This window comes from Rhipicephalus sanguineus, chromosome 3 (genome assembly GCF_013339695.2).
Source record: "Rhipicephalus sanguineus isolate Rsan-2018 chromosome 3, BIME_Rsan_1.4, whole genome shotgun sequence".
NCBI classification, from domain to species: Eukaryota; Metazoa; Arthropoda; class Arachnida; order Ixodida; family Ixodidae; genus Rhipicephalus; species Rhipicephalus sanguineus.
In genome coordinates this window covers 31,372,300-31,397,109 of record NC_051178.1, presented here as the reverse complement: position 1 = coordinate 31,397,109, position 24,810 = coordinate 31,372,300, and the positions used below count along the sequence as shown (strand labels likewise).

The following is a 24,810-nucleotide window of genomic DNA, read 5'->3' as shown; positions in this document are numbered from 1 at the left end:
GGAAAGGGCCGCAACCTTGCTGGAGACACGGGTTCAACTCCCGAACGAAAACGTGACCATCTTCGCGGTAGACATGACCCGGCTGTTTCGCCACGCTGACCCTAACATGCCAGAAGAAAAGAAGGTTCGTTTCCTCATGCGAGGCGTAAAGGAACAGCTCTTCGCTGGACTTACGAGGAATCCACCGAATACCGTCCAGGAATTCGTCTCAGAAGCCACAACCATCGAGAAGACGCTGGAAATGCGTAGGAGGCAGTACAACCGCCGTATTCCTACGACAACCTACGGGGAGGTTCACGCGCTGCAATCTGATGACCTCCGTGACACCATCAGAGCTATCGTGTGGTAGAAGCTGCGTAAATTGTTGCCCTCATCCCAGCCTCAAGTGGACCCGATCGCCGACGTCGTACGCCAGGAAATCCAGCAATTTCTGGGAGCACCTGAACCAGCGCAGCCTGAGCCACAAGCAATGAGCTACAGTGCTGCAGCCCGACGCAACGCCCCCGCTCCTCGTCCAGGTGAAGACGCCGCGCCGGCACAGCGCTTCCGCCGCAAGACGCCGCCGCCGCCGCCGCTACCACCACCACCAACGCCCTACAGTCCTCCTGTCGCCATGCGCTATGCCCCGCGCTACGCACCAAGAAAGACCGACGTTTGGCGCGCCCCTGACAACCGCCCCCTCTGCTACCACTGCGGGGAGGCCGGCCACACGTACCGCTGCTGCCAGTACCGTCAGATGGGTCTACGCGCATTCGCCGTCAACGCGCCGCGCCCGCAGCTAGGCGAACGGCCTCGCGACATCGACGACTACCTCACCGGAACACAGTGGCAAGAACGACGACCTTCGCGCTCGCCGTCGTCCGGCCGCTACATGTCACCGCACCGCCGGCAGCACATTGGCCCAAACAGGGGCCGGTCGCCTAGCCCGTATCCGGAAACTAAGGGCAGCAACCGATGGAGGTGCGGTTGCTGTACGACGAAATGCCGAAGATCCTCCGCGGCCGCCGACGAGGACAACGCGACGAGACCCGCAGAACACGACGCGAAGCAGACGAAGCCCTGCCGACGAAACCTCGCGGACCGAAGAAGACCTCACGACGCAGCTCGGAAGCACCGCAACGAATCCACGTAGCCGTGACCCGACGCCGCGATTTAACCGCAACGCAAGACGACGGATTAGCGACCTCGATGTACTATTCGACGGCCACAACGTCACCGCTCTCGTCGACACTGGAGCCGACTATTCCGTCGTCAGTGGACCATTCGGCACAATGTTGAAGAAAGTTAGGACCGCTTGGCAAGGCCCCAAAATCCGGACCGCTGGGGGCCATCTAATAACTCCGGCTGGAGTCTGCACCGCAAGAGTCAGCATCAATAACCGGACTTATCCTGCGAGCTTTGTAATCTTACAGCATTGCTCCAGAGATGTGATACTTGGGATGGACTTGCTAAGGCACCACGGCGCCGTCATTGATCTGAGGTCTGAGTCAATAACACTAACCTCAGAAAAAGCGCTGCCGTCATACACGACGCCAGAAAACCCCGTATTGAATGTGATAGAAGAGCACGTCACCATTCCGCCTTTCTCCGGCATCACCATTTCCGTCGGCACCGAAGAACCCGCAGTCCTTGAAGGTGTCATCGATGGCGATCAGCACCTACTTCTGAACCGTCAGGTTTGCGTCGCAAGAGGCATAACCGAGCTGCGTGATGGCAAAGCAAAGGTAGTGCTGACAAATTTCAGCCACGAATATAGGCATCTCAACATTGGTACGACGGTCGCCTACATCCACGAATTCGTGGACGCCAGCAATGCATTCGCCCTCTTCGATGCTACCGAACCTGCTTCGACGGATCGACGAACCCAACCAGATTTCGACGTCAAGCCGAGCCACCCGAAAAACAAGCAAGACCAGCTAAACGCCCTGCTCCCACAATTCAAGGACTGCTTCTCGTCTTCGTCAAGAATTCGACAGACCCCAGTCACGAAACAGTTACCGCAGTTAACCGCAGCGCAGATGCAAACCGCACTTAAGCTTTGCAGCGGGATATCTTATCCCACAGACATGCTAGAGGAATTCTTCCAAGTGGAACTGTGCAGAAACGCGACTGCCTCCAACTTTACAATACAAAAATGCCCACTTGCTGCTCTCATTAAGAAGTTCATTATTCAATTTTTATTAATCGGGCGGCTGACAGCGATAATTATTGTCCCACTATTTGTGTCCCCCTGGATAAAAAAAACTTATTTGCAGAGGTGGTTTTCACATACCTCCCAGTGTTGAATTTTATGAAAACCATAAAACTTAACTTTCAACACGCGGTATATCAGTTCTCATGTATGAGTGACCGCCTTTTTTACAGCGTCATTTGCCGAGTTGCTTTTTCATGCAATGGTTGAATGTCTCCTGCAGAGTGCAGAAAGTAAAGAGCAGAAAGGTAATAGAAATGGCTGAGGCTCCCAGCGACAGACGACGAGACCCTTAGGTATGCCTTATAGTCATAACGTCTCTAACAACCTGGGCAAAAAAGACGCAAACGGGCATCGCACTCCTCCGGTCATCACAGCTCCCAGTAATCATTCAAAGGTCTGTTCTCGAATTTGCGATTGCAGCAAACGATATTCCCAAACCAGGCATAAGTTCCCTTCGTAAGCCGTACGACGGGACTTGTATATTACGCTCCCTTGGCATGCCGAAACGTCCAAGTTGGGCAAACTGAACGTTCCGTCAACGACCGGCTCAGGCAGCATGCGCTAAAAGCTAGAAAAAATGGATTACAATTAGGCACATTTGGTTGCCCACATGACCGCGTGTGGCTGCGAGTTACTTTTTTGTGAGAGCAGGATTTTAGGCAAGTCTGCAAGCTAGACGATTGTGGTCGGGCCTTGAAGGCATTCTCTATCGACAAGTATGCACATATCTACACCAGCAAAGCTTCTATTTTGAACAGTGCCAAACTGGACTTTGTCAACTCTGCTCTCTGTGTTCTTCGTTCAGAACTTTCGCAGGGAGACACATGTGCATAAATCAATTTATATACCGGATGTCGATTTATGTCGATTGAAAAGAACGGTTCATAGTGAGCGGTCAAGCCCACCTGCCGTGTTTTGTTTCCGCTTTAATTACTAAGGCGAAAGCAGATGTGTCTCATTACTCGCGAAAAATGACCGTCGGCGTCCCGCGCCGGCAGCGTCAACACGAGTGATGCAAAATATCATTATCACGTGATGACGTCACCATATAACGCTATCGTGACGCCAAATAACGTGACGTCACATGATGACGTCATCACAAGACAACGTGGATTGGTCAAATGTTGACCGATCACGGAGGCAGTGCAAAACCGCGTTAGTCGCAGAAAGCTTTCGGAGGGAGGTTAGGAACATCGACTGTGAAGAAAAAGAAGATGGCTTTCGCTTTCGAGTCGCCTGAGGCGAATGCATGACGGACCCTGTGAGTTTCCAAGGCTTCGAGTTCGGATAATACGCAGCTTTTCTATGGGACTGCCTCCTTCCGACGCTTGAGGCTAGGCACTTCGATTAACTGCTCTGCTCTTCTTTTTTTTCGTCACATCTAGCAGTAATTACGCCGCGCCAGCTATCCCAGCAGTCTGCTCATCTGAAGGGGAACGACGCGTCTATTAGAAGCGGCAGTGGGTAAGCGGTGCATATATATTAGCAAGCTTCCAGGGAATATTTGCTTTATTCCAAAAATGTACATTATATACACTTCCCCCGCAAGATTCCGGTCACGTGTGACATTCATGCAGGCTGATTACCACCTAATTTCATCGCATTAACCAACTCATGAGGCACTATTTCAAGAGGTCCTCTAAAATGAAATAAAAACAGTTGCTTCATCACTGGGAAAGTCGCACTGTGTTCCCATTGAAAAGACGCCCAAGGACGCACTTAATCGCGCGCAGGACAACAGGGGTGGCGACGAGGACGAGGACGCCGAGCGGCTGGTGCCCATTGACCGCCTGCGCGAGCTCCTAGACCCCGGCGTACTGAGCGGCTCGGTGTACCCGTCGCACGTGCGCGAGCTGCGTCTTCTTGGCGAGGAGGCGCACCGCTGGCTGTCGCGGCGCAACATCGGCGGTCCGCTAGGCCTGGACCTGGGATGCGGACCCATGGTGCAATTCCCGCTGCTGCTCACCAACGGACACGTCGACTCCCTGGTGGTCGCACACTTCCTGGACCAGACGCGCTCGCTGCTCCAGACCTGGCTGAAGGACGACCGCGACAACGCACTCAACCTGAACGGCATGCTCGGCGCCACCGCGCAGCTCACCAACAAAACGTAAGCACGTCCTTTTCGCTCCGCCGTGGCTACGAACTTCTGGCATAGCCACCGCTTGCCTCGGTCTGCGGAAAAGAGGGGAACCGACTGTGGTGATCGGCTGTTCTCGCCACCAATTTTCTCTCGCAATCAGCTGCCACGTCACCAATACAGTCATCCCACCGTGAGCCGTACCGACTAATATCGGTTGGCTACCCTCGTTGTGAAAGAGCCTCTTTTAAAAATACACACTATATTAAATTACGATAGTCATTCCGTTGAATGGAACTGAAAGCCCATAATAACGCTATGAAATTTCGATATTACATTTTTTAAAGGCGCGTGCAAATGTAAAAAGAATCTGATCTGTACAGGTTTGTTTGTTTTTTCCTTACAAAAACATCTGGAAATACTGGCGCAGAGAGTTGGAAAATGCCGAATAGGTGATGATGAATTTATGCGAATAGAATGTGTGTGGATTCTATTTATGAGCTATGTGAAGTAAACTGAATGCGAGAAAGGAGCGTAAATATCGATAATTTTGTTGGATAATGTGACTGATGTTCATCTAATGCATTACAAGAACGTCATGCGATATATTTGAGAAATGTCGGAGTAAAAAAAGCCAGTTCCAGCCCCGGGCAATCTGAGAAAACAGCTGGCAAGCAAGGGCCACCACCTGGCGAGTTCTTTCATCATTCTTCATATTCTTTCTCTCGTGCTTCTTCATCATCTTCTTTCATCTGTCTTTCTTTGCTTATCTGTTTCAATATTGTCCTCTCTCCCCCTTTCGCTCACCCTCATGTAACACTCACCCTCACTCCTCCTTCCCGCTTCTCGCTGAACACAAGGCTATGCCATGCTTTACCCTCTCGCCTCCTCCTTACTTTGTCTTCGCCCTCACTTTCCCACCTCCTGGCTAAACTATACCGGAGTCCTTCGATACTTTTGCTGGTCATGAAGCTTCCGCGAAATTTTGATATAGCGACAGGAGCAGCCGCTTAGGGCGTCCTCGCCCGTGTGGGGGCATAGGTGCGGAGCCGGCGCTCAATCGTTCTCATACACTGCGTTCTCAAGGACGATAGTCTTTCTTGGGATACTTGAACGCAGAAATTTTGGTCTGTCTGTCTGTCACACCATTCAGCCACCCGGCCAAAGTTTAAGCACTTGCTGAACGCCCAGCAATCTTGAACTGGTAGCTTCTTTCATACTTGCGAACATTGTCGATGAAAAAGCAAATATTACGCATATATGAGGCGCAACATCAATACGTAAGTATTAGGTGGTGTGTTGCTTTAATATTTGTATCGTGTGCGGTATCTACTGAGTAACAACAGCAACCGGTTTTCAGCATACGGAAAAAGCCCCCCAGCCTTTATTCGCACATGTTTTATACCCGGTACAGGAAAGGACACACAAGTGGCGAGCATGCGCAGTAGAGGCCACTTGCAGGGAAGCACCGCTTCTGCTTATCTACCTGATAACATCTTCCTCTCTTGCAATGAAAACTAAATCACGTTATCGTTTTCACGAAAAACAGGTACACTCAAAATAACGCACAGCACCAAACACCAATCGAAAGTTTGCGCACGCACTTCAGAAGGTTTTGAGTTGACGGAACTTGCTCGAAGTTGTCATATCTCAACCGCCGTGGTTGCCTTCTTTCGCGCTCTGACCTTCTTGGTTCTCGCGTCGATGGCGTAGCGTCAGGTGCGCTTGCGTCGTTTGGCTGGACCTGGACAGGGCACCCGTCCTCTTGGAAGTCATCGGGGATGTCGTCAACACTAGGCGAAATGCTGAAAGGTTCAGCCGTAGCCCTGAGGTGTTGTCGGTTGCGGCGCAAGACACTGCCGTCTTCGGTGGCGACCTGGTACGACCTGGGTTGATCAGCCGCATTAACAATCCTTGCTTTCGGTGACCACGACCCTCCTCGTACCCTGACAACTTGGCCTCTCTGTAGCGGTGCAAGACTCCGTCTTGGGGGTCGGTACTGTTCATGTTTCTTTACCACCTGTCTTGGATATTCGTTGAAGTCTGGAAGAGTTGTCCGAAGTCGTCTGCCCTGAAGCAACTCTCCAGGCGACTGACCGCCTTCTAGCGGACTGGTCCTGTAAGCGAGCAATCCAAGCCACAAATCATCTTTCATCTCTGACGCCTTTTTTTTGAAATGCGTTTTCACGATTTCAACACCTTTTTCTGAGAGACCATTTGAGCGAGGAAACCGCGTGCTGGACGTAATGCGTTTAAAGTCGTACTTTTTTGCAAACAATGCAAACTCATGGCTCGCAAACTGCGGACCATTATCGGTGCACATCTCAATAGGTATTCCGTACCGTGCAAAGACTGAGCTGAGCTTTGTCACAACTGTGGCAGTTTTTGTGTCCTGTAGAAGCTCCACCTCTGGAAAGTTGGATAACGCATCAAAAACGCACAGGCACGATTTTCCGGCCCACTGAAAAATATCGACACCTACTCGGTACCATGCATGTTTCGGCACTGGGCGGTTAATGAGCGGTTCACTTTGCTGCCGCTTTGCATACTTCTGACAAAGTGGGCATCTTCTGATGAGTGCTTCAATGTCTGCATTCAGACCAGGCCAGAACAGCAACTTACGCGCTCAAGATTTGCATTTATTTACCCCTAAGTGGCCTTCGTGACTTCTTCGAAGTAACTCGGGGCGCATGCTTGATTGTATCACTGTTTTGCATCCCTTAAACAACACACCACTCACGACAACCAATTCACTTTCAAATTGTTTTAGTGTTCCACAGACTGGCCTGTTGCTTTCCAAGCAATGAAGGACTTGACTCAAGTAGTCGTCCTTGCTAGTTTCTTGTGTCAACCGCTTCAAAGTTGCTTCGCTGATAAGTGATGAAAGCACACTTACAGCGTGAACTTCTACGTCATCATCGGTGTTTTCTTCTGTGTTTCCCACGGGAGCTCGAGACAGCATGTCGGCGACCACCAAGCATTTTCCTGGAACAAAGTGCAGCTTATAGTGGTATTTAAGTAAGCGAAGAAAACATCGCTGCAATCTGGGCGGCATTTCTCCGATCGGCTTCTCAGAGATTGCTATTAAGGGTCGGTGGTCGGTTTCAAGGATAATGTTACGTCCGTACACAAAATGGTGAAACTTCTCGCACCCGAATACAACAGCCATACCTTCTTTTTCTATCTGGGAGTATCTTCGTTGCGCTTCTGTTAAGACACGTGAGGCATACGCAATAGACCCTTTTCATAAATACGCCACCTGACGGTGGGCTTTTCGTCAGTTTCGCTTCGCAAAGGAGCGTGGGATAGCCAGCGCCATCGTGAGGGCATGGAAAGCGAGCCGTCAAATGCGTGGGTGCTGTGATGTTTGTGTTGGCGGCTAGTTCTTCGTGTCACCCGCTGAAATCTCACCGTTTACGTGCTTGAACGGGCTCTTAGTACTCTCCGTTGGTCTTTCTGAGGCGCTTCCGCTGCACAATGAGCAAAATTTTGTACCCTTCAACGGGTTGGACGAGCAGTTTGGCTCGATTTCCGCGGTTGCGGGACCGTGACCACAGCCAACTCGCGTACGCGCCCGCACCGGGAAAAAAAAAACGCTCGCCAAAGCTGCAAACTTTTCACCGAAAGCTACAAACTTCTCACCGAAGGAAAGGAAGGACGTCACTGTGAAAATCCTGTCTGCCGCAAGCCTCACCACGCAATTATTTTCCGGACGCCACGGGTTGGGTATATTTGTATGCTGTGGCGTAGCCAGGGGGCACACCGGGCCCGTGCCCCCCCCCCCTCCCGAAAATTTTTTTTGCCATGGCACACAGAGCACAAAATGACACTCGACCACATCTGCTTGCTCGGCCCCCACTTGTGATCAAGGTGGTGCCACTCCCCCCCCCCCCCCCCCCGAAACAATTTTCTGCTACGCCCCTGTTTGTACTAAAAAAATGTTGACACGTGGCTTACGATATGCGAGTACTGTCGCTACTAAATTAACGGTACGCAACTTCATTTTTATTTTTATGGCTGGCCTTACGAACCCTCGCAGTATTTCGGCACAGACAATCTATCGCAATTCAGCGCATGCAGGCACTCGGTAGAAGACTATTCATTCGTAAAAGCAAGGCTACACATGGCGCTGTGAAATAAGCACGGTCGTTTCTGTAGCGCGTTTACAAAAAAGCGCCCTTCCGCACGTCCGTTTGACATGACGTACGGAGAGAGAGCACGTGCGCTCGTTGTTCAAGTTTTATCGCGTACCTTATCGTTGTTCTCGTCGCGATATCCTCGATGGTGGCACATGGGAACGCAGCACGTCTGCACCATTGCAGCACGCCGTCTCTACGAAAAACGTTGACGACTGTTCACGATTAGGCGGTGCTGAAATGTCACGCACAGGCACGTTGCCGAAGCCTGCGTCGTCTGCTGCGGTGCCCTCACAATGGCGGCAGACTGTAGTTTGCGTGCGCGGCGCTAGGGGCGCCCTTTTTCGAAAAGGGTCTATTGGCTTCCACGAATCATCATAACGTTGCCAGAGAGCGGAGCCTAGTCCATTTTGCGAAGCATCTGATGTTATTTTCGTAATCCTTTTAGGATCAAAAATCGCCAGCACCGGACCTTTGCTCAAACTGTCACAAATCATCATGGTTTGAATCTTATCTTACTTCTCGGCAGCAGTTTGTTCAAATAAAAGATAAGAAGTCTAGTCTGGTTGCAGTAAATTCTGGAGTTCCGCAGGGCAGTGTATTGGGCCCTCTTTTATTTTTATTGTTCATAAATGATCTACCAAATGATGTCAGTGTCCCGATTATGTTGTTCGCTGATGATTGTGTTGTGTATAGCGCAATTGAGACTCAACATGATCAAATTAACTTAAACCGCAACCTTCAAAAAATTCGTAATTGGTGTGAAGACTGGCAAATGACCTTAAACCCAGAAAAAACAGTTTTTATGTCTATAACTAGAAAGAAAAAGATGCTGAATTATGACTACCGGATTGACGACGTCAAGCTCAAGCGTGCAGATAAGTACAAATATCCCGGAATATTGTTTACACCTGATATGCGATGGAATTCCCATATTGACCATGTCTGCTCGAAGGCAACTAAGGCACTATACAGTCTCAGGCGTAACCTTTATCGGGGTCCCCCTGATATAAAGTGCCTTGCTTACAAGACTTTAGTCAGGCCAATTATTGATTATTCCAAAATTGTATGGGACCCTTATACTCAGCCGAACTGCAATAAAATAGCAAGGGTACAACGACTTAGCGCTAGGTTCATATTTAATAAATATCGTCGGCAATATTCTCCTTCCGAGCTCTGTGCGCAAGCCGGTCTAGAAAGTTTGGAAATTACGACGAAGATTGAGAGACTAAAATTTATTTTCCAGTTAATTCATAATCAGTTTAAACTTACCCATACAGCTTTCTTTCAGGTTAGCACGCAGGAACATTCCAGGCATCGCCATAATATGTACATCGTGCCCCTTGCCTCTCGTAATGACTGCTTTCGGTTCAGCTACTTCCCCCGTGTTATCGATGAATGGAATATGTTACCCGATTCCACTATCAGATGTACTTCGCTAACGTCATTTGAAGAAAGTGTCAAACGGCATTTAAATGTATAACATATTACGGCTACATGTAACTTTTGTTCTGCGTATATGCTTTGAACAGTCTCGCGATGCTGTCTACGCTTGTCCTTTGCTTTTGAACACGATGCATTTTACCCTGCTCTCTGTTTGTACTCTTTAGTATGTTTTTTTTCTTTTCGTATAGTTTTGCTGTCGTTCGTAACAATCCTGCAAAATATCACTAGAATATTGTAGCAAATTTTGCCTGTAAACTATGTGTACCTTCCACCCTGTAACGGCCCTCTTCAGGGCTAACAGTATCAATAAATGAATGAATGAATGAATTCTTTAGCGTGGTTTTCCGTCCACTCAAACATACTGTTTTTTTATCAAGTCGCGAAGCAATTTCGTTCGGTCTGTGACTGATCGTAGGAAGTTCGCCAAATAGTTTACGACACCGAGCATGCGCTGCACTGCTTGCTTATCCTTCGGTGGTGGCATACTTAGCAGAGAGTTGACCAAGGTAGGATTTGGGCGTATGCCGTCTGCTGCAATAACGTCACCAAGGAAAAAAATCTTGCTCTCGCCAATGATGCATTTGTCTTCATTAAACGTTAGGCCAGCTTTCTGTGGTGCTTCCATTACCGCTCGTAACCTCTCATCGTGCTCTTGCCTTGTGGTACCCACACGATGACGTCATCGTCGTATACTCGCACACCTGGCAGCGTCTCGAATATTTCGCTGATAGACTTTTGAAACACTTCTGGGGCGGAGGCTATGCCGAAGGGGAGCCTCAAGAAACGGTAACGACCTAAGGGAGCGCGAACGTACAGATTCTTGACGTTTCATCATGCAGGGGTATCTGGTGAAACCCCAAGTTGGCGACAAGGCGCGGAAAAAACGTGCTCCAGCTAATTCAGATTCGATATCTTCTCGACGCGGCATCTCGTAATGCTCGCGCTTCAGACAGTGATTAATTTTCCTCGGGTCCATGCATAGCCTTAGTTTACCGTCCTTTTTTCTGATGATAACCAGAGGACTTACCCAGTCCGTCGGCTGGTCCTGCTTGGCTATAATGCCGGCTTTGACCATGCGGTCAAGTTCTTCGCGCAGAGGCTCCCTTAAGGCACGGGGCACACGGCGAGCTGCCCGGACGACTGGGACAGCGTCTTCTCGAAGAACCATGCGGTATGGGCGGTTGATACATCCAGTCCCAGAAAAAAGGCGTCGATACTGCTGGACGACTTCCTCGCTGCTGCTTATTCCGACATCATTAACGGTGCGAGAGAACAGTTTAAGCAGTTCGTTCGCTCGCAGTCCCAGTATGGCCTGCCGGTCCTTCTTCACGACGAAGAAATCAATCTTTGCCTTTTTGCTTCCGACGGTCACCGTGGTAGTCATGAAGCCAAGATGTTTGATGACTCCTCCGTTGTAAGATCGTAGGATACAGTTACTTCTAGTCAATGGTATCCTTGGCTGCAGCTTCTTGTAGGCAGAGAATGGCACGAGGCTGGCTTGTGATCCTGTGTCAACCTTGAACTCTAGTGTCCTGCCCGCAACTTGCGCTCTGACCACCCAGTCACGGTCACACGCGCTTCCAACGCTGTTGACACCGACGTCCAAGATGGCAAATTCCGAATTGCTATCATCGGTGCTCCTTACTTCCTGGGCTTGCCTGCTCCCCTTTCACCGGGCAGCGAAATGATTCTGCCCCTGACATTTCCTGCATGTTTTGCCAAATGCAGGGCAGCTTCGCGGACCGTGTGTGCGTCCACACCTGCCACACTTGAATGTTGCTGGCTGTTCATCGCACTGCTGCTGCTCCCGTCGTTTGACAGCATCAATCTGTCTCTGTTCTCGTGACCAAATCTCGTTTTGCGCGGCAGACATTTCCGCAACCTTGCAGACTTCTTCCGCTTTAGCCAAGGTTAACTTATTATCTTGCAGCAGCTTTTGTCTGACTTTGTCATCATTTGTTCCAAATACTATTTGGTCACGAATGAACGATTCTGCCATAGTGCCAAAGTTGCAGGACCGAGACATCTTTCTGAGCTCTCTGACAAACTGTTAGACTGGCTCACCTTGAGCTTGGATGCGTTTCCGAAACATGTAGCGCTCGTGCACCTAATACAGGCGTTCTGCACAGTAAGCGTCAAACTTGGCGATGACAGTTGCGTAACTTTCTTGGCTCTCGTCGTCCCCGAAGGTGAAATTGTTGTAAACTTCTAGGGCGTCGTCGCCTGCCAGAGTTAGCAATGAGGCAATCTTCGTGGCATCATGTCTAGGCTTTTTATCTGGCTCAGAGGCAGTCAAGAAAAGTTCGAACTTTTGTTTGAAAAGGTTCCACTGCTTACTGACATCGCTGGTGAAGTGCAGCGGCTCCGGTGGCTTCACAAGGTCCATGCTTCCGCGTTACCGTGCACAAGCACTGTGGTCGTGGCTTCACGTTCTGACACCATATATCGTGTGCGGTATCTACTGAGTAACAACAGCAACCGGTTTTCAGCATACGGAAAAAGCCCCCCAGTCTTTATTCGCACATGTTTTATACCCGGTACAGGAAAGGGCAGACAAGTGGCGAGCATGCGCCGTAGAGGCCACTTGCAGGCAAGCACCGCTTCGGCTTATCTGCCTGATACACTATTATATACATAGATACGTAATTCTAAAGACCCTAGTGTTTCTTAAGTTGCGCTGAAAATGCGAAGCTATGCGCGAAATGCCCTCTGCCGACGATATGGTGCTGCCACTTGGCAGTTGCCCTGTGTTCTGCACAAGATCATGTTTCCCGATGCCACTGCCAGACGGCAGTGGCTAGGCTCTCCCCAAATGGTACGAGAACAGCATCACGGGTGGCCGCGGATGAGACCAGGACTCATGTAGTACGGCCGGCAGAAGACTATCGTCTTTCAACGACATTCGCAGCGAAGCACGCAGATACGCGGCCAATTTTTCATGTTGTCTGTCATGGTTTTATAGCCTGTTACGTGTCTTTATGATAGCTTTTCAGCTGTTTCATTGATAACTCCTTAACGTGCTTATTTTCATGGCTTTTTGGCGGTTCCTGTGTGAGCCCCTAGGGGGACGTGTCTTATGGGCTGAGGCTGTTAAAAAAGGCTGGTTTCATCATTCAATAAAATCAGCTGTTATTCTGCGCTCGTTTGTCCCGCCTTTCTCTTCCTGTCTCGTCCCACTTCGCAGTTCGACCAGAATGTACTTAAGTGTACTGATAATTTTGTCATTTGCCTTGCAGAAATAAATACTTCTTTATTATTAGACTCAAACAGTTGAGGGAAGTCGTAGGTAAAATACAGTTATTGTTCACTTTGCAAGAATGCCTTCTTTTTCTCTCCATTTCTTAGACAGCACCACCTTTTCCGCACGTCCGTTTTCCAAAGTAAACAGGGCGTCAATGACGCAGTGGGTCAGTGTGCGGCCGCAAACGCGCTGTTTAGTTTTCCAAGAAAAATATACTCGTAATATGACACTAAAATGTAGTCTGAGCAATCAAAATGCCTCTTCTATTCACATTTTTCATGTATACAATTTTCTAAACGCATTAACGATGCAAGCGAGCAAAACGGAAATCAGCCGCAAGCTGCCGCACTACTTGCGGAGCAGCACGAATGTGCGGAGGCCCCGCCTCCGTAGACTTCGCTCCATTGTTAAAATAAGTTGTCGCCGAGTATAGTTTACCTATTATTAATCTTTAATCAACCCCTTTCCGTCAGCGAACTCTTTCCGGCAACGAAGGGCTACAGCTTCACAGCAAGACGTTTAGTTTTCTTCGCCCGTCACTGTGTAGCGGTGAGGCTTAACGAGGCAAATCCCTCATTGTGGAGCGCACTGAGCATTACACATCGGAATACCAATGATAAGCAACACGATTCATCCAAACTGACCGCAGAGTACTTAGTGACGCCGAAATCGAGACTACTGCTACCCTTATCAATCTATGTAACTTTTAAGCGAACACTCGCGAGGTAGCACAAGAAAGCAGAACCCAGATACACGAAATCTTTAGAAAAAGACACGCCGTCGAGTTCCTCCAAAACTTTCACCTGCCCCTCGTCAACTTGTCTAGGGAATTTTCGGCTACACAAAGGTGCTAATGATGATGATGATGATGTCTGTGGCGTAGCCCTTTGCAACGGCCGATCTACAGGCCATAGCCCGGATCAGACCTATTTGGCTTCCCTTTTGGGGCCACTTGGCTGATTTCTTGTGCGCCACCAGTGTTTGAGTCGTCGCTTTGTTTTTTAAATGCGAAGCATTTTACAACCGCTTTCCAGTTAGGGGGCGCACCGCGTCTGCGGAAACTAGAGTCACTGTATATGCTATCTTTAGGTAACAGAGTTGCGCATAGGTCCGGCTAGCAACCACAGCTATGCGGTAAAGTCGCACGCCGTTTTTGCAGGCGACATGCCTACCGTGTCGCCCATAAACATGTCTGGCGTGTCGAAGGCCGACGATAAACATTGGCTGTCGATGACTACTGTTAATTCAGTTCGCTGCAGCGGCGGCGTCAAGAAATAAAAAAAAATGGCCCGAGCGTCAGCTTCTCCGCAATGCATGGTTGCTAGCGGCGTTTGGAAGACAGATGCGCAACTCTGCTACCTAAAGGTAGCATATACAGTAACTCTAGCGGAAACTAGAGGCGCCCTAGCGGAAACCCAGCGCTGTCGCCAGGGCACTGAAGTTCGTCTGCTGGAGCGGAGGCTCGGGTGGTCCGGGCTGCAGGTCAGTTCACTCAAGCACAACATGTTGAATGGTCTCCGCGGCCGCGCTGCACCGGTGGAAGGTCGTAGACGCGCTCGGTATGTACTTGTTCTGCAGGGAGCGCTTTCTAAGTACGCCGCCACGAGCCTAAGAGAGGAGGCTGCTTCCCCTGGAGTTGTCGTATAAACGTTCCCTTTCAATGTCTTGTTTACGACCACGACGTCTCTCATAATCATATCGTGGTTTTGTGACATTAAACTCCAGATAATAATAATAATAATAATAATAATAATATTATTATTATTATTATTATTATTATTATTATTATTATTATTATTATTATTATTAGATCGGTACACTGTCATCGCCGACTTTTTCTGAGCCGATTGCGGAGCGGTCGTGAGTCAGATATTTTCGACGCTGAACCGTTCGGTGAGGATTTTAGTCCGGATCACCCATTTGGTGTTGTGAGAGCGCAGATGGATGTACATATCTGTGGGGCCTACATGTCGTCGGACATTCCGCTTAACCACCGCCCGTGGGAGATTTTCGCCACGGCCTCTCGCGCTTCAAAGGAGGACCATCCAGCATCGCCCTGTACTGCTTCGTTTGGTAATGCATCTCTGTGAGCCGAGGGCCACGCGGCCGGCCTCTCTTTGTCGGGTCTCCAGAGCCTGCCTTGTGCGTGAAGATACACACAGCACCGCATTTCCGAAAGTGAGGCCCGGCACAGCCACTCCCTTCCACAGAGCCCTGCATACCTCAAAGCGGTTGAAGGACCACAGTGCCTTAGAGCTGAGGAAAGATCGTGGGGTCCTCGCCTTGGCTGTTAGATCTACCTCATAGCTCTGTTAGTAGTTTGGAGCAGTTTGTTGTAACCGGCAATACAAGGAACCGGCCTGCAAGGGACGCTCATCAGCGTACCTGCCATACGCTGTCCGCGTTCCACAGGAACGCGGGAAACCACATGGTGCGCTGCGAGGAACGCGCATCGGCAAGCGCGTGCTCGGACCGAGATAAAAGGAGTGCGTCGGGTGTGCGCTGGGGACTCACTGGCCTTCGCTCGCCCTCTCGTCTCGCTCTGGGCCCTTGTGATGTTAAGGCGCGTCTCTACGCCTTGGTTCTTAAACCTCCTGTAAATATGTAAATTAAAGAGGTTTTCTTCTTGTACGTGTGAAGCGTCGCAAGAGTCTTCCTTCGCCGGAACCTGGGTGGCAGCCTCCTCTTACGTAAATATATTTAGACACTCTATAGGCACTCTAAAAACGGGTTTAGACAGTCTATAGACTGTCTAAATTGATTTTTGTAAGGGTTGAAACCCCTCCTCGGTCACATCAACTGGTTGGCAGCGGCGGGATCGGTTCGTGTTCTTTCCTGGTACCGATGCTGGTGAGTGCTCACTTTCTGTAGAGATTCCACCAGGTGTTTTGGATAGATGGTGATGTTTATCCAAAGGGGTAGATTAGTTGCTGCTTTGTGAAGGATTGGGTTTATTAGAGGTACCTTCACGGCAGTTTGCGCAACGGAAGTCTGCACGGGGTGACCATGGATTTGAACAAATAGAGGAAACCGGATTTAGTGCTGTTGTGCGAGAGCTGGGGATTGAGGTGGCGACTATACATAGAAAGCCACATTTAATAGGCACCCGGCAATGCAGTTTCCGAGATACGATGGTAGCGCCAGAAAACACAGCCTAGCGAGTAGACGCAGCAAAATCGAGTGTCTATCCTCCGCATCCTCCACGTTCAGAAACGCTCCTTGACTTGAAAGTGACTTTGAAAGAAAAAAAGTGACTTTGAAAGTGAAAGAAACGCGTTTGTAGCGTTTGTGCTGCCTTGCCACAGCCTGAAACCAGCGCGTTCTAAACGCGTTTGTGCTGCATTGAAGGCGGTGGCAACATCCGTGAGGTGATTGCGAACGCACGTAGGAAGCGTTCGTTGAAAGAGGCGCCCAAAAGGGAGACACTTGAGCACGTCGACGTGTCCATCGAGCGTTTCATTTTCTTGGTATCCCTGGCGGCTGGTGCCCTCAACACTTAGGCGTTCAATAAGAGCTCCATCGCGCCCTCTGGTCAGTGACGGGTGCCTATACAGGCAGTTAAGGATTCTGGCGCGGATGACGAGGAGCTTGCCGAGTGCTGGGAGCTAATTGAGGAAAGGATAAAAAGGGCACAAGAAGACGAAGAGCGAGAGACCCTCAGGCGTAAAGAAGAAGCTGCAAGTCAAGAAAGAGAGCTGGAACGACTGCGGCTTCAGCTGCAGATCGTAAAGGCGAAACGTGCCAGTAATCAGGATGCAGAAAATGTAGGAATTCAGGATATACCGTGCGAGAGTAACATTAAATGCGCGACTGAGCTAGGTGATGAGTACAGCGTCCGTCGCCATTCAGAGAAAGCACGCGTTCGTCCACATAGCAAACTGCCTCACAAAGATTGCCCTGAAGGTCAAAACGATTCCTATAAGGAAGAGGTAGAATTGCCCCTGAATAGCTGCACTGAAGGAGTACAGAAAGGTTTCTTGGCTACTGGCGGCCACTTTAGTAAAGAAAGCTTTGAGCTGGTGGCCGCCGATTCTGGTATACCGCCAATTGCGGTAAGAGGCGTCACAATCAGGGCCGAAAACCAGGTGAATGACTCGCTAGTAAAGAACGACAGATTGACTTCTCGGTTTAGTGCAGTTGCCATTTTTTTGAGTGAGCAGGAAAAGAGTGCGCAATCACTCGTCAATGGAGAAAGTATACAGTCGGATGTGCTGTCGTCAGTGTACAGAGGTGTTGATGGGCAGGACGGCCAAAATGGAACGGTCAGTTGTAGGGAGCACTATGATAAAGCTGGAGAAAGCGACATACGACATGATACCAGATTACCAGTGCACAACTTCTTCAGTGGCGAGGAAGGTGATGCATTTTCTGTGGTGTCTGGGGTTTCAGAGGGCACTCCCTCAAAGATATTTTGTCTGTTAGATCTTGAGCCAGAGGAAGGCTTTCGCATGCAGGTAGGGGTCGTTGGGACGCTCCTGTCTCCATGCGACCGGAGACAAATCCTGCAGTTTGGATCCCCTCTTTTCTGCACCGAGGATAGAAATTCTGTGAAGCGTCCGGGTCTTTTCATGCGGATTTGCAGACACACGTCTCAAAGAGCACACTTCCAAGCGTATTTCCGTCTCGGGTTCGGTCAGCATGTGAAAAGTTGCACTCGTCTGGTTTGGGACGCTATCACTTAGTCAGCTGGTCACCACCATGCAGGCTTCACTAGTGCAACGAATTAAGATAGGAGCCTCGCAGTAACGTAAACCTGGTGGATCTCGGGAGAGCTGAGTGTTCTCAGCGTTGGCGTTGGGTTTGAACGCGTCTATTCCCGCTTAAGCCAGGCAGAAGAGAAGTCCAGCTACGACAAGAGCTTGATTTGGGCGAGTTGGTTCATGCTGAATATCGTGGGTACAGCGCAACATCAGAAGGAAAAGAAAACGACACATGCGCACGGAATCGAGCATGCGCACGGAACCTGCACCATGTATAAAAGCGGCCGGAGCACCTTCAATAAAGTCTAGTTGAAAGTCAGCGCTCTTTCCTGTGTGTCGTTTTCTTTTCCTTCTGATGTTGCGCTGTACCCACGATTAGAGCACTGCACGGGCCGCGATTCTCGGCCCGTGCCCGGCCCGGGCCCGGGACTCGTTCAAATTTACCCGCCCGAGCCCGGCCCGGCGACTCAAAGAGAGACCCGGGCCCGGCCCGAACCCGAGAAAAAATTTCGCCTACCCGGCCCGGCCCGGCCCGACCACAGATCGGGACCGACAGGGGCCAGATCCAATAATCTAGGTAGGGAGGCTAATCTAGGTGGTGTTGCTCGAAGATAGAATCGACAGCAAGGGCGTTTTAAGCATCAAATATCTACGCATGCTTGGCGCATGCTTCGCTAGCAAGTATACTTTAATCTACGGTATTTTCTTGTATAAAATGGGGCTGGCTCTCCGTGGAAACAGTTGATCGGACTACTGGGTACGATGAACGTTTGTTCGGCAGTTATATACTGTACCTAATTTTCTAGGAGTACAATCGGGATCATCGTCGTTTTGCAGCAGATATTGTGAGAAGAAAAATGATTTGCAGCATGAGTCCGGTTTTGATAACGAGCGCAATAAAAACGGAGGGGACAGAGAACAGAACTCTTCACTTAGTTTTTATTGCGCTCTGTATTGAAATTTAAATGGACACGAAAGTGAAACAATGAATTTGACTTAGATTGATAATTGTACTCTGAGAAATCTAATGCCGTTGGTTTCACCAACACAGATGCATTAATAAAGGAGAAAATCAAGGTCAGGGTTTCATTTGTAAATTTCGCGCCAGAATCTCCACGCGTGACAACACGGATTTCAAAGCATATTTTTCGTATTTTGGCGACTTTGCCTTGTCCAAATTTCTTGAAGCTTCGTATGTTAAGTCTATGCCCCCCAACCCCCTCGGAAGACAATGCACTTCATTTTTACCGATTAGGAACTGCGTAGGACCTAGCAGACACCAACAAAATCTATATGATGAGTTTGATGCGGGAATTTCAAGGTGGCGTCACCAGCCGTAGTTTCTTTTTGCGCGTTTTCGCGCGTCCCATGCGTCTTCTCTCGGCAGCCGCGGTGATTTTGGAATTATGAAAGAGTATGTACTAACACGCCAAAAATCGCTTTTTCCCCTTTAGTGTTCCTTTAAAGCATGCTGTAACGAGAAAGCCAACCGTGCACCCTTCTGGATATGTAGCACCTATCTTCATCATAGTAGCACCTTGCCACATCAAGAGAAATAGAGGGAACATGTCAAATTTGTTGTAAATACACTAACCTAGATATAAATTATAACGAACCGCGCGCACCACGTGCACTTTTGAAATACTTATAAGTCGAAAGGAAAAAAAGCAACTATTTGTCATAGCAGTGTTCTCATATATCACATTGCTGCTGTTATATACAGTCTATAAGCTTTTGTAGCAATGTTTATAGCTTATTTGTTCGCATGTTATTGTACAAAAAGTCAAATTATAAATAGATTCCACTATAAGCACACCATGCGCCGTTCCATCACATGTCCTACCGCGCTAAAGTTTCTTGCACTGCTTGCGCTAGCCGCAGAGGCGCACATCTGCCTTGAGAAATGTGATGGTGTCGGCAGTCGTAGTTCCTAACTTCCACCACTGCAGCTAATTCAGGATGTCTTTTTAGACCTCTGCAGAATGAAGATAGCTGTCCAGCTAATCCCTTCATTTCTCTCGTTCCCGAGCGTTGTGCCACTCTTCAATATAATCTATGAATGCTTCTGAGGGCTTGTCCTTGCAATTTTCAGCAGTGTTTGTTATGCACGGCTTGCACAGGGCTCTTTTCTGTTCATATTATAATGGTGTATGCCTTCCTATCGATGTTCTACAGGTAGAAGGTGGCCTACGCTGGTAAGACTACACTGGTAGGACTGGCAATAATAGGTGGACGAAGTGATTGCGATCTATTTTCGGGGTTCATTCAAGTTTGGTGACAAAGGTGCGAATAATGATAATATCTGGGGTTTAACGTCCCAAAACCACGATATGATTATGAGAGACGCCGTAGTGGAGGGCTCCGGAAATTTAGACCACCTGGGGTTCTTTAACCTGCACCTAAATCTCAGTACAGGGGCCTCAAACATTTTCGCCTGCATCGAAAATGCAGCCGCCGCGGCCGGGATTCGATCCCGCGACCTTCGGGTCAGCAGTCGAGCGCCATAACCACTAGACCACCGTGGCGGGGCAAAGGTGCGAATAAGCTTACCGACGCTTACTCATTGGATGCATATGATTCGAGGTAAGGGGACATCCACCGGCATGGAATTCGTGATTCGTATTTCAAGCCAGATATTTCGTCAAGCTAATATACTTTGCCTTTAAACATGAGCATACATGTTTAATGGACTTATGCTATTTCTGTAAATTCCAACGCTGTGGTAGCAGTATCATGTAGCTCTCGCACTATATAGTGCCGGGGTCTCAAACACACGGCCCGTGGACTTCTCACTAGCAGCCTGCAGCCCGCACATGACTGTCTTTGTCCAATTTTTTTTTTATCTTTAAGTACGTTCTTGAGCTCCACAGGCATGACAGGTCTAAAGCATTTTTTTTCGTGAGGCACCGCCTGCAGCCACCACGTGTTGATAAATAACCGGGAAACAAAATTGTATATTGTATAATTGGCGTCCAGATTTTAGTAATTTCGGAGATAGGTATCGATATATTGGTGGAAACTTGCCGCCAAATACCCTTGAGAAATGACCTATATATGAAACCTTGACCCTTTCGGCCCTGGCGTCCTCAATTGAGGACACCACAAAGCATTTTGCCTAGCACCTCGGAAACGAAACAAAAACTGCTAATTCTTGGGGAAGTATTTCTTCAACGATCCCCACAGCAATTAACATCATCATTGTGGTATTTCTGCGGAGTTCGGAGCCGCAGTGAAGAAGAAGCTTGACCGAAGTCATGGGTGACGTCGAGGCGGGTAAGCTGAGGCGGGTAAGCGCCGTTTTCGGGACCCGAAGTTGTTTCAAGGATTTCCACATTCTCAAATACGACGTCGGTTCAGATTTCGTACACTCGAATGATTACTAGGAATAAAGAAGCAATTTTTCTCATTTCACAACCACTGAGCCCTGATGACGTAATTTGACGCCCTGCCTGGAAATCCATAAATGCACACACCGCAGGCTCAATTTTTTGTGTGTGGTCTTCTGAGCTCCTAATTATCAGAAAAACACGTAAAAAAATCTTGTCCGACAAAAATGAAAATTCCAGGGCCTAAAGGCTTAAGAGCTCTTTATTATGGCAACGTTAGCTGACATCTGGTAGAACCTATTGTCCCCCCCTTCCCCCCTCCCTTCACTCCTACCTTCGTCACTGTCCGGGCCCTTGCGGAAGTAAATTTTCGTGAGTGCCGCCCGTTAGCTGAGGCGAGCTTGAGACCCCTGATAAAGCGGAACAAGATGAACGTTCAGATGTTAACAATGTGGGCAAACAAAGCAGGCTGTGCATGTCCATCTCGTCTCACATGACCACTGGGAGCCTAGACGGAGCCACGGAAAAAAATGTTATAGGGATTTTATGCAACGAGACTGCGCGCAATCTTTTAGTTTTAGTGGAGGGCTGGAACTTGAAATAACGTTTCCCCGCCTTGAGGCTCCGTGATCGCACTTGCGATGATGAGTTATAAGTATAAATTTATTATATTACATTTATTACTGCGATTACAGAATATTTTGCATATAAAATAATAATGAATGCAAATAAAGCACGGAGTAGCGAGATGTGAGAAACGCCTGGTCAATTTAGGTACTTTCAGCTCGCCCGTTTCAGATGAAATAGCTCCATATGCAAGAAGCGAAAGAAGATCAGTACTTGTCGCTCATAAAACTTCTTCAAATAGCTTGCCCCACATACAAAAAAAAGAATCGTTTTATCCAGCTAAAATGTGAAACGTATATGTACGCGCGACGTATGAGGAACACACTAGAAAGTGACAGGCACTAAAAAAACAATTCTTCTATTATCAGTAAATTGCTCTTAAAATTCCATAATCACCACGCTCGCTGCGACAAGAGTCTTGGTAAGCGAGAAACACGAGCAAAAAAAAAAAAATGCGATTGCTGACGCCACCTTGAAAATCGTGTAATAAACACCGTGACGTCATAGATTCTGACGGCGTCTACTGGGATCTACGTAGTTCCTAATCGGTAAAAATGAAGTACATTGACCTCTGAGAGGGCTATAAACTTTACATACTAGTTTCATGAAGTTTCGCTGAGCCAATGTCCCCAAAATACGACCAATACAGTTTGAAATCCTTGACGTCACGCGCGGAGATTTCGGCGCGAAATTTAAAAATGGAACTTTGCCCTTGATTTTCTCCTTATGATGGTGAAACTAATTACATTCGAATTCGCAGAGTACACTTTATCAGTCTGAACCGATTCGTTCCATCACTTTAGTGCCCCTTTAAGAACTGAGCAAAGTCCAAGCCCGGCCCAACCCAAGCCCGCCACCTCAAATCCGGGCCCGGCCCTAAGCCCGGAGCTTCAGACCCGAGCCCGGCCCGGGCCCGCCGTCGTGGGCCGGGCCGGGCCCGGGTTTTCGGGTAGGCCCGAGCCCGTGCAGTGCTCTACCCACGATATCCAGCTACGACTACTGGTCCCACAGCGGAGCATGGAGGACACGCTGAACTAGCCACTGCGGACTGTGGCCTTTCTACAGCGCTTCGTGGCTTGATCAGTGGACAACCGGGCAGCGACAACCGGGCCTTTCCAGCTGTGGACAGTCCCACGCTGTGACTAAGTGTGTGTTTGCTGTGGTTCGTTGCGACGTCAAGGTGTGCCTTCCGTAAGACCGGCTGTGTGGTGTGCGTCTCTGTGTTGTGGTGGGCAATCATAGCGATGCCTACGGAGACGTGCAACGGCCACTTCAGGGAGCAGCGCCACTGCAGCCCTTACGTGACCTCTTCGGGCGGCGGACGAGCTGTTGTAACCGGCAATACGAGGAACCGGCCTTCAAGGGACGCTCATCAGCGTACCTGCCATACGCTGTCCGCGTTCCACACGAACGCGGGAAATCACCTGGTGCGCTGCGAGGAACGCGCATCGGCAGGCCTGTTATACGCAGTCGGCGTCTAGCGCGTGCTCGGACCGAGATAAAAGGAGCGCGTCGGGTGTGCGCTGCGGACTCACTGGCCTTCGCTCGCCCTCTCGTCTCGCTCTGGGCCCTTGTGATGTTAAGGCGCGTCTCTACGCCTTGGTTCTTGGTTCTTAAGGCGCTGAGCCGTGCTCCCAATTAGGGTTGCAGAAGTTGCGCCTTTTCCTTTCCTCAACCTCTCCTCCTCCTCCTTGGTTCTTAAACCTCCTGTAAATATGTAAATTAAAGAGGTTTTCTTCTTGTACGTGTGAAGCGTCGCAAGAGTCCTCCTTCGCCGGAACCTGGGTGGCAGCCTCAACCCCTCCTCGGTCACATCAAGTTGTGATTGTTATCCGCAGATACTTGTATTAATTGGTCCAAGCTATGGGTTTGCCTTGAATGGAGAGCCTCGACATCTCTTGCGAGGCCGCTGGGGCATAGGCCATTGCCGCTGACTTTCTGACACTGAATGTGAAGCCTTGCCGTCTTCGCCGCATAAGTTCAGGAGGTCCTGCAGCTCTTCAGAGCTGTTGGCCAGGAGGACAATGTCATCGGCGTAAAACAGTGCCGGAATGCGTCGTGTGTTAGAGGCATCTTTCTCCATGTAGCTTATGTCAAAGCCCAGCCCACTTTTGTAGCGTTAGCTGCACTGGCCTAGCCGAGCCAGTTTCGCGTGACTCCTCAAGAGCCGTGCTGCGCATGCGCGAGGAACAGTGATGTCACACAACTGGCGCATCGGAGCAGGCACCTCCCGCGCACTCCGCCGCTGCCGCGCGCGACTCGCTGCCGCCGGTCTGCGCTTTCCAGAGGAGTGACGTCGTAGCCGAGGTAGACGTGCTGGCGCAGGCGCGCGCGCAGCTATTCGCCTTCGCTGTGCAGTCGCCGTCTGACACTGCGCTGGAGCCGCTTGATAGCGCCTCTGTCTGGCGTTTGCCAGTGTGGTTTAGCCATGGAGAAGGAGAGCGTAAATGCTGCTCAATGGCGCGGAAGAGCGGAGAAGCTTAACTCGTTGGATCCCAAAGTAGTTGCCTGGCAAAATAAATATACATATGCCACATAATATGTATACCATGTGTGTGTCATTCGAGCAGCAGTAAGCATGATAATCAAGCTAATCCTAAACAATTAGGAAAGCTAAGAACAATCAGCTGAACTTTTGCTAACGTTACGTTATCCTGGCATAGCCGAGCTAAGTCACTGCAACATTTTTTTGTCAGACGTTGCTCCATACCTGCGACATAGAGCATGAAGGCAGTTGTGGCATGGGGCAACCTTGTTGTACGCCTGTGGTCACTTGGATGGGGCACGACTTCTTTTGTCCCCACTGTACGAATACCTGAGTGTCGGCGTACAGTGCCTTAAGCAGTACCACCAATTCGTCTGCTCGGCAGCACAGGGTAGCAAACATAAAAATTGCTTACGCCGCTAACACTGAGCGTTGTTTAGGTGGCTTCTTATTCTCGTGCGTTGTGCGCTGGAGCGCGCTACACCATGGTCTGGTCATGGCACTGCTCTTGCTTGGCCGAAAGCGCAAAACCGAAATAAGGAGGGAGGCATTTCATAAGTCAAGGGGAAGTGCTT

At 49.4% G+C, this 24,810-nt stretch overlaps 1 protein-coding gene across 1 annotated transcript in view; it reads left to right on the top strand.

Annotated features, from left to right (window-relative positions):
- LOC119385365 (indolethylamine N-methyltransferase-like) overlaps window positions 1-24,810 on the top strand; it is a 74,386-nt gene that overhangs the window by 23,206 nt on the left and 26,370 nt on the right. The window contains exon 3 of the mRNA XM_037652817.2: window positions 3,928-4,304. Within this exon, the coding sequence (XP_037508745.1) occupies window positions 3,928-4,304 (377 nt within the window). The remainder of the gene's footprint in view (window positions 1-3,927; window positions 4,305-24,810) is intronic.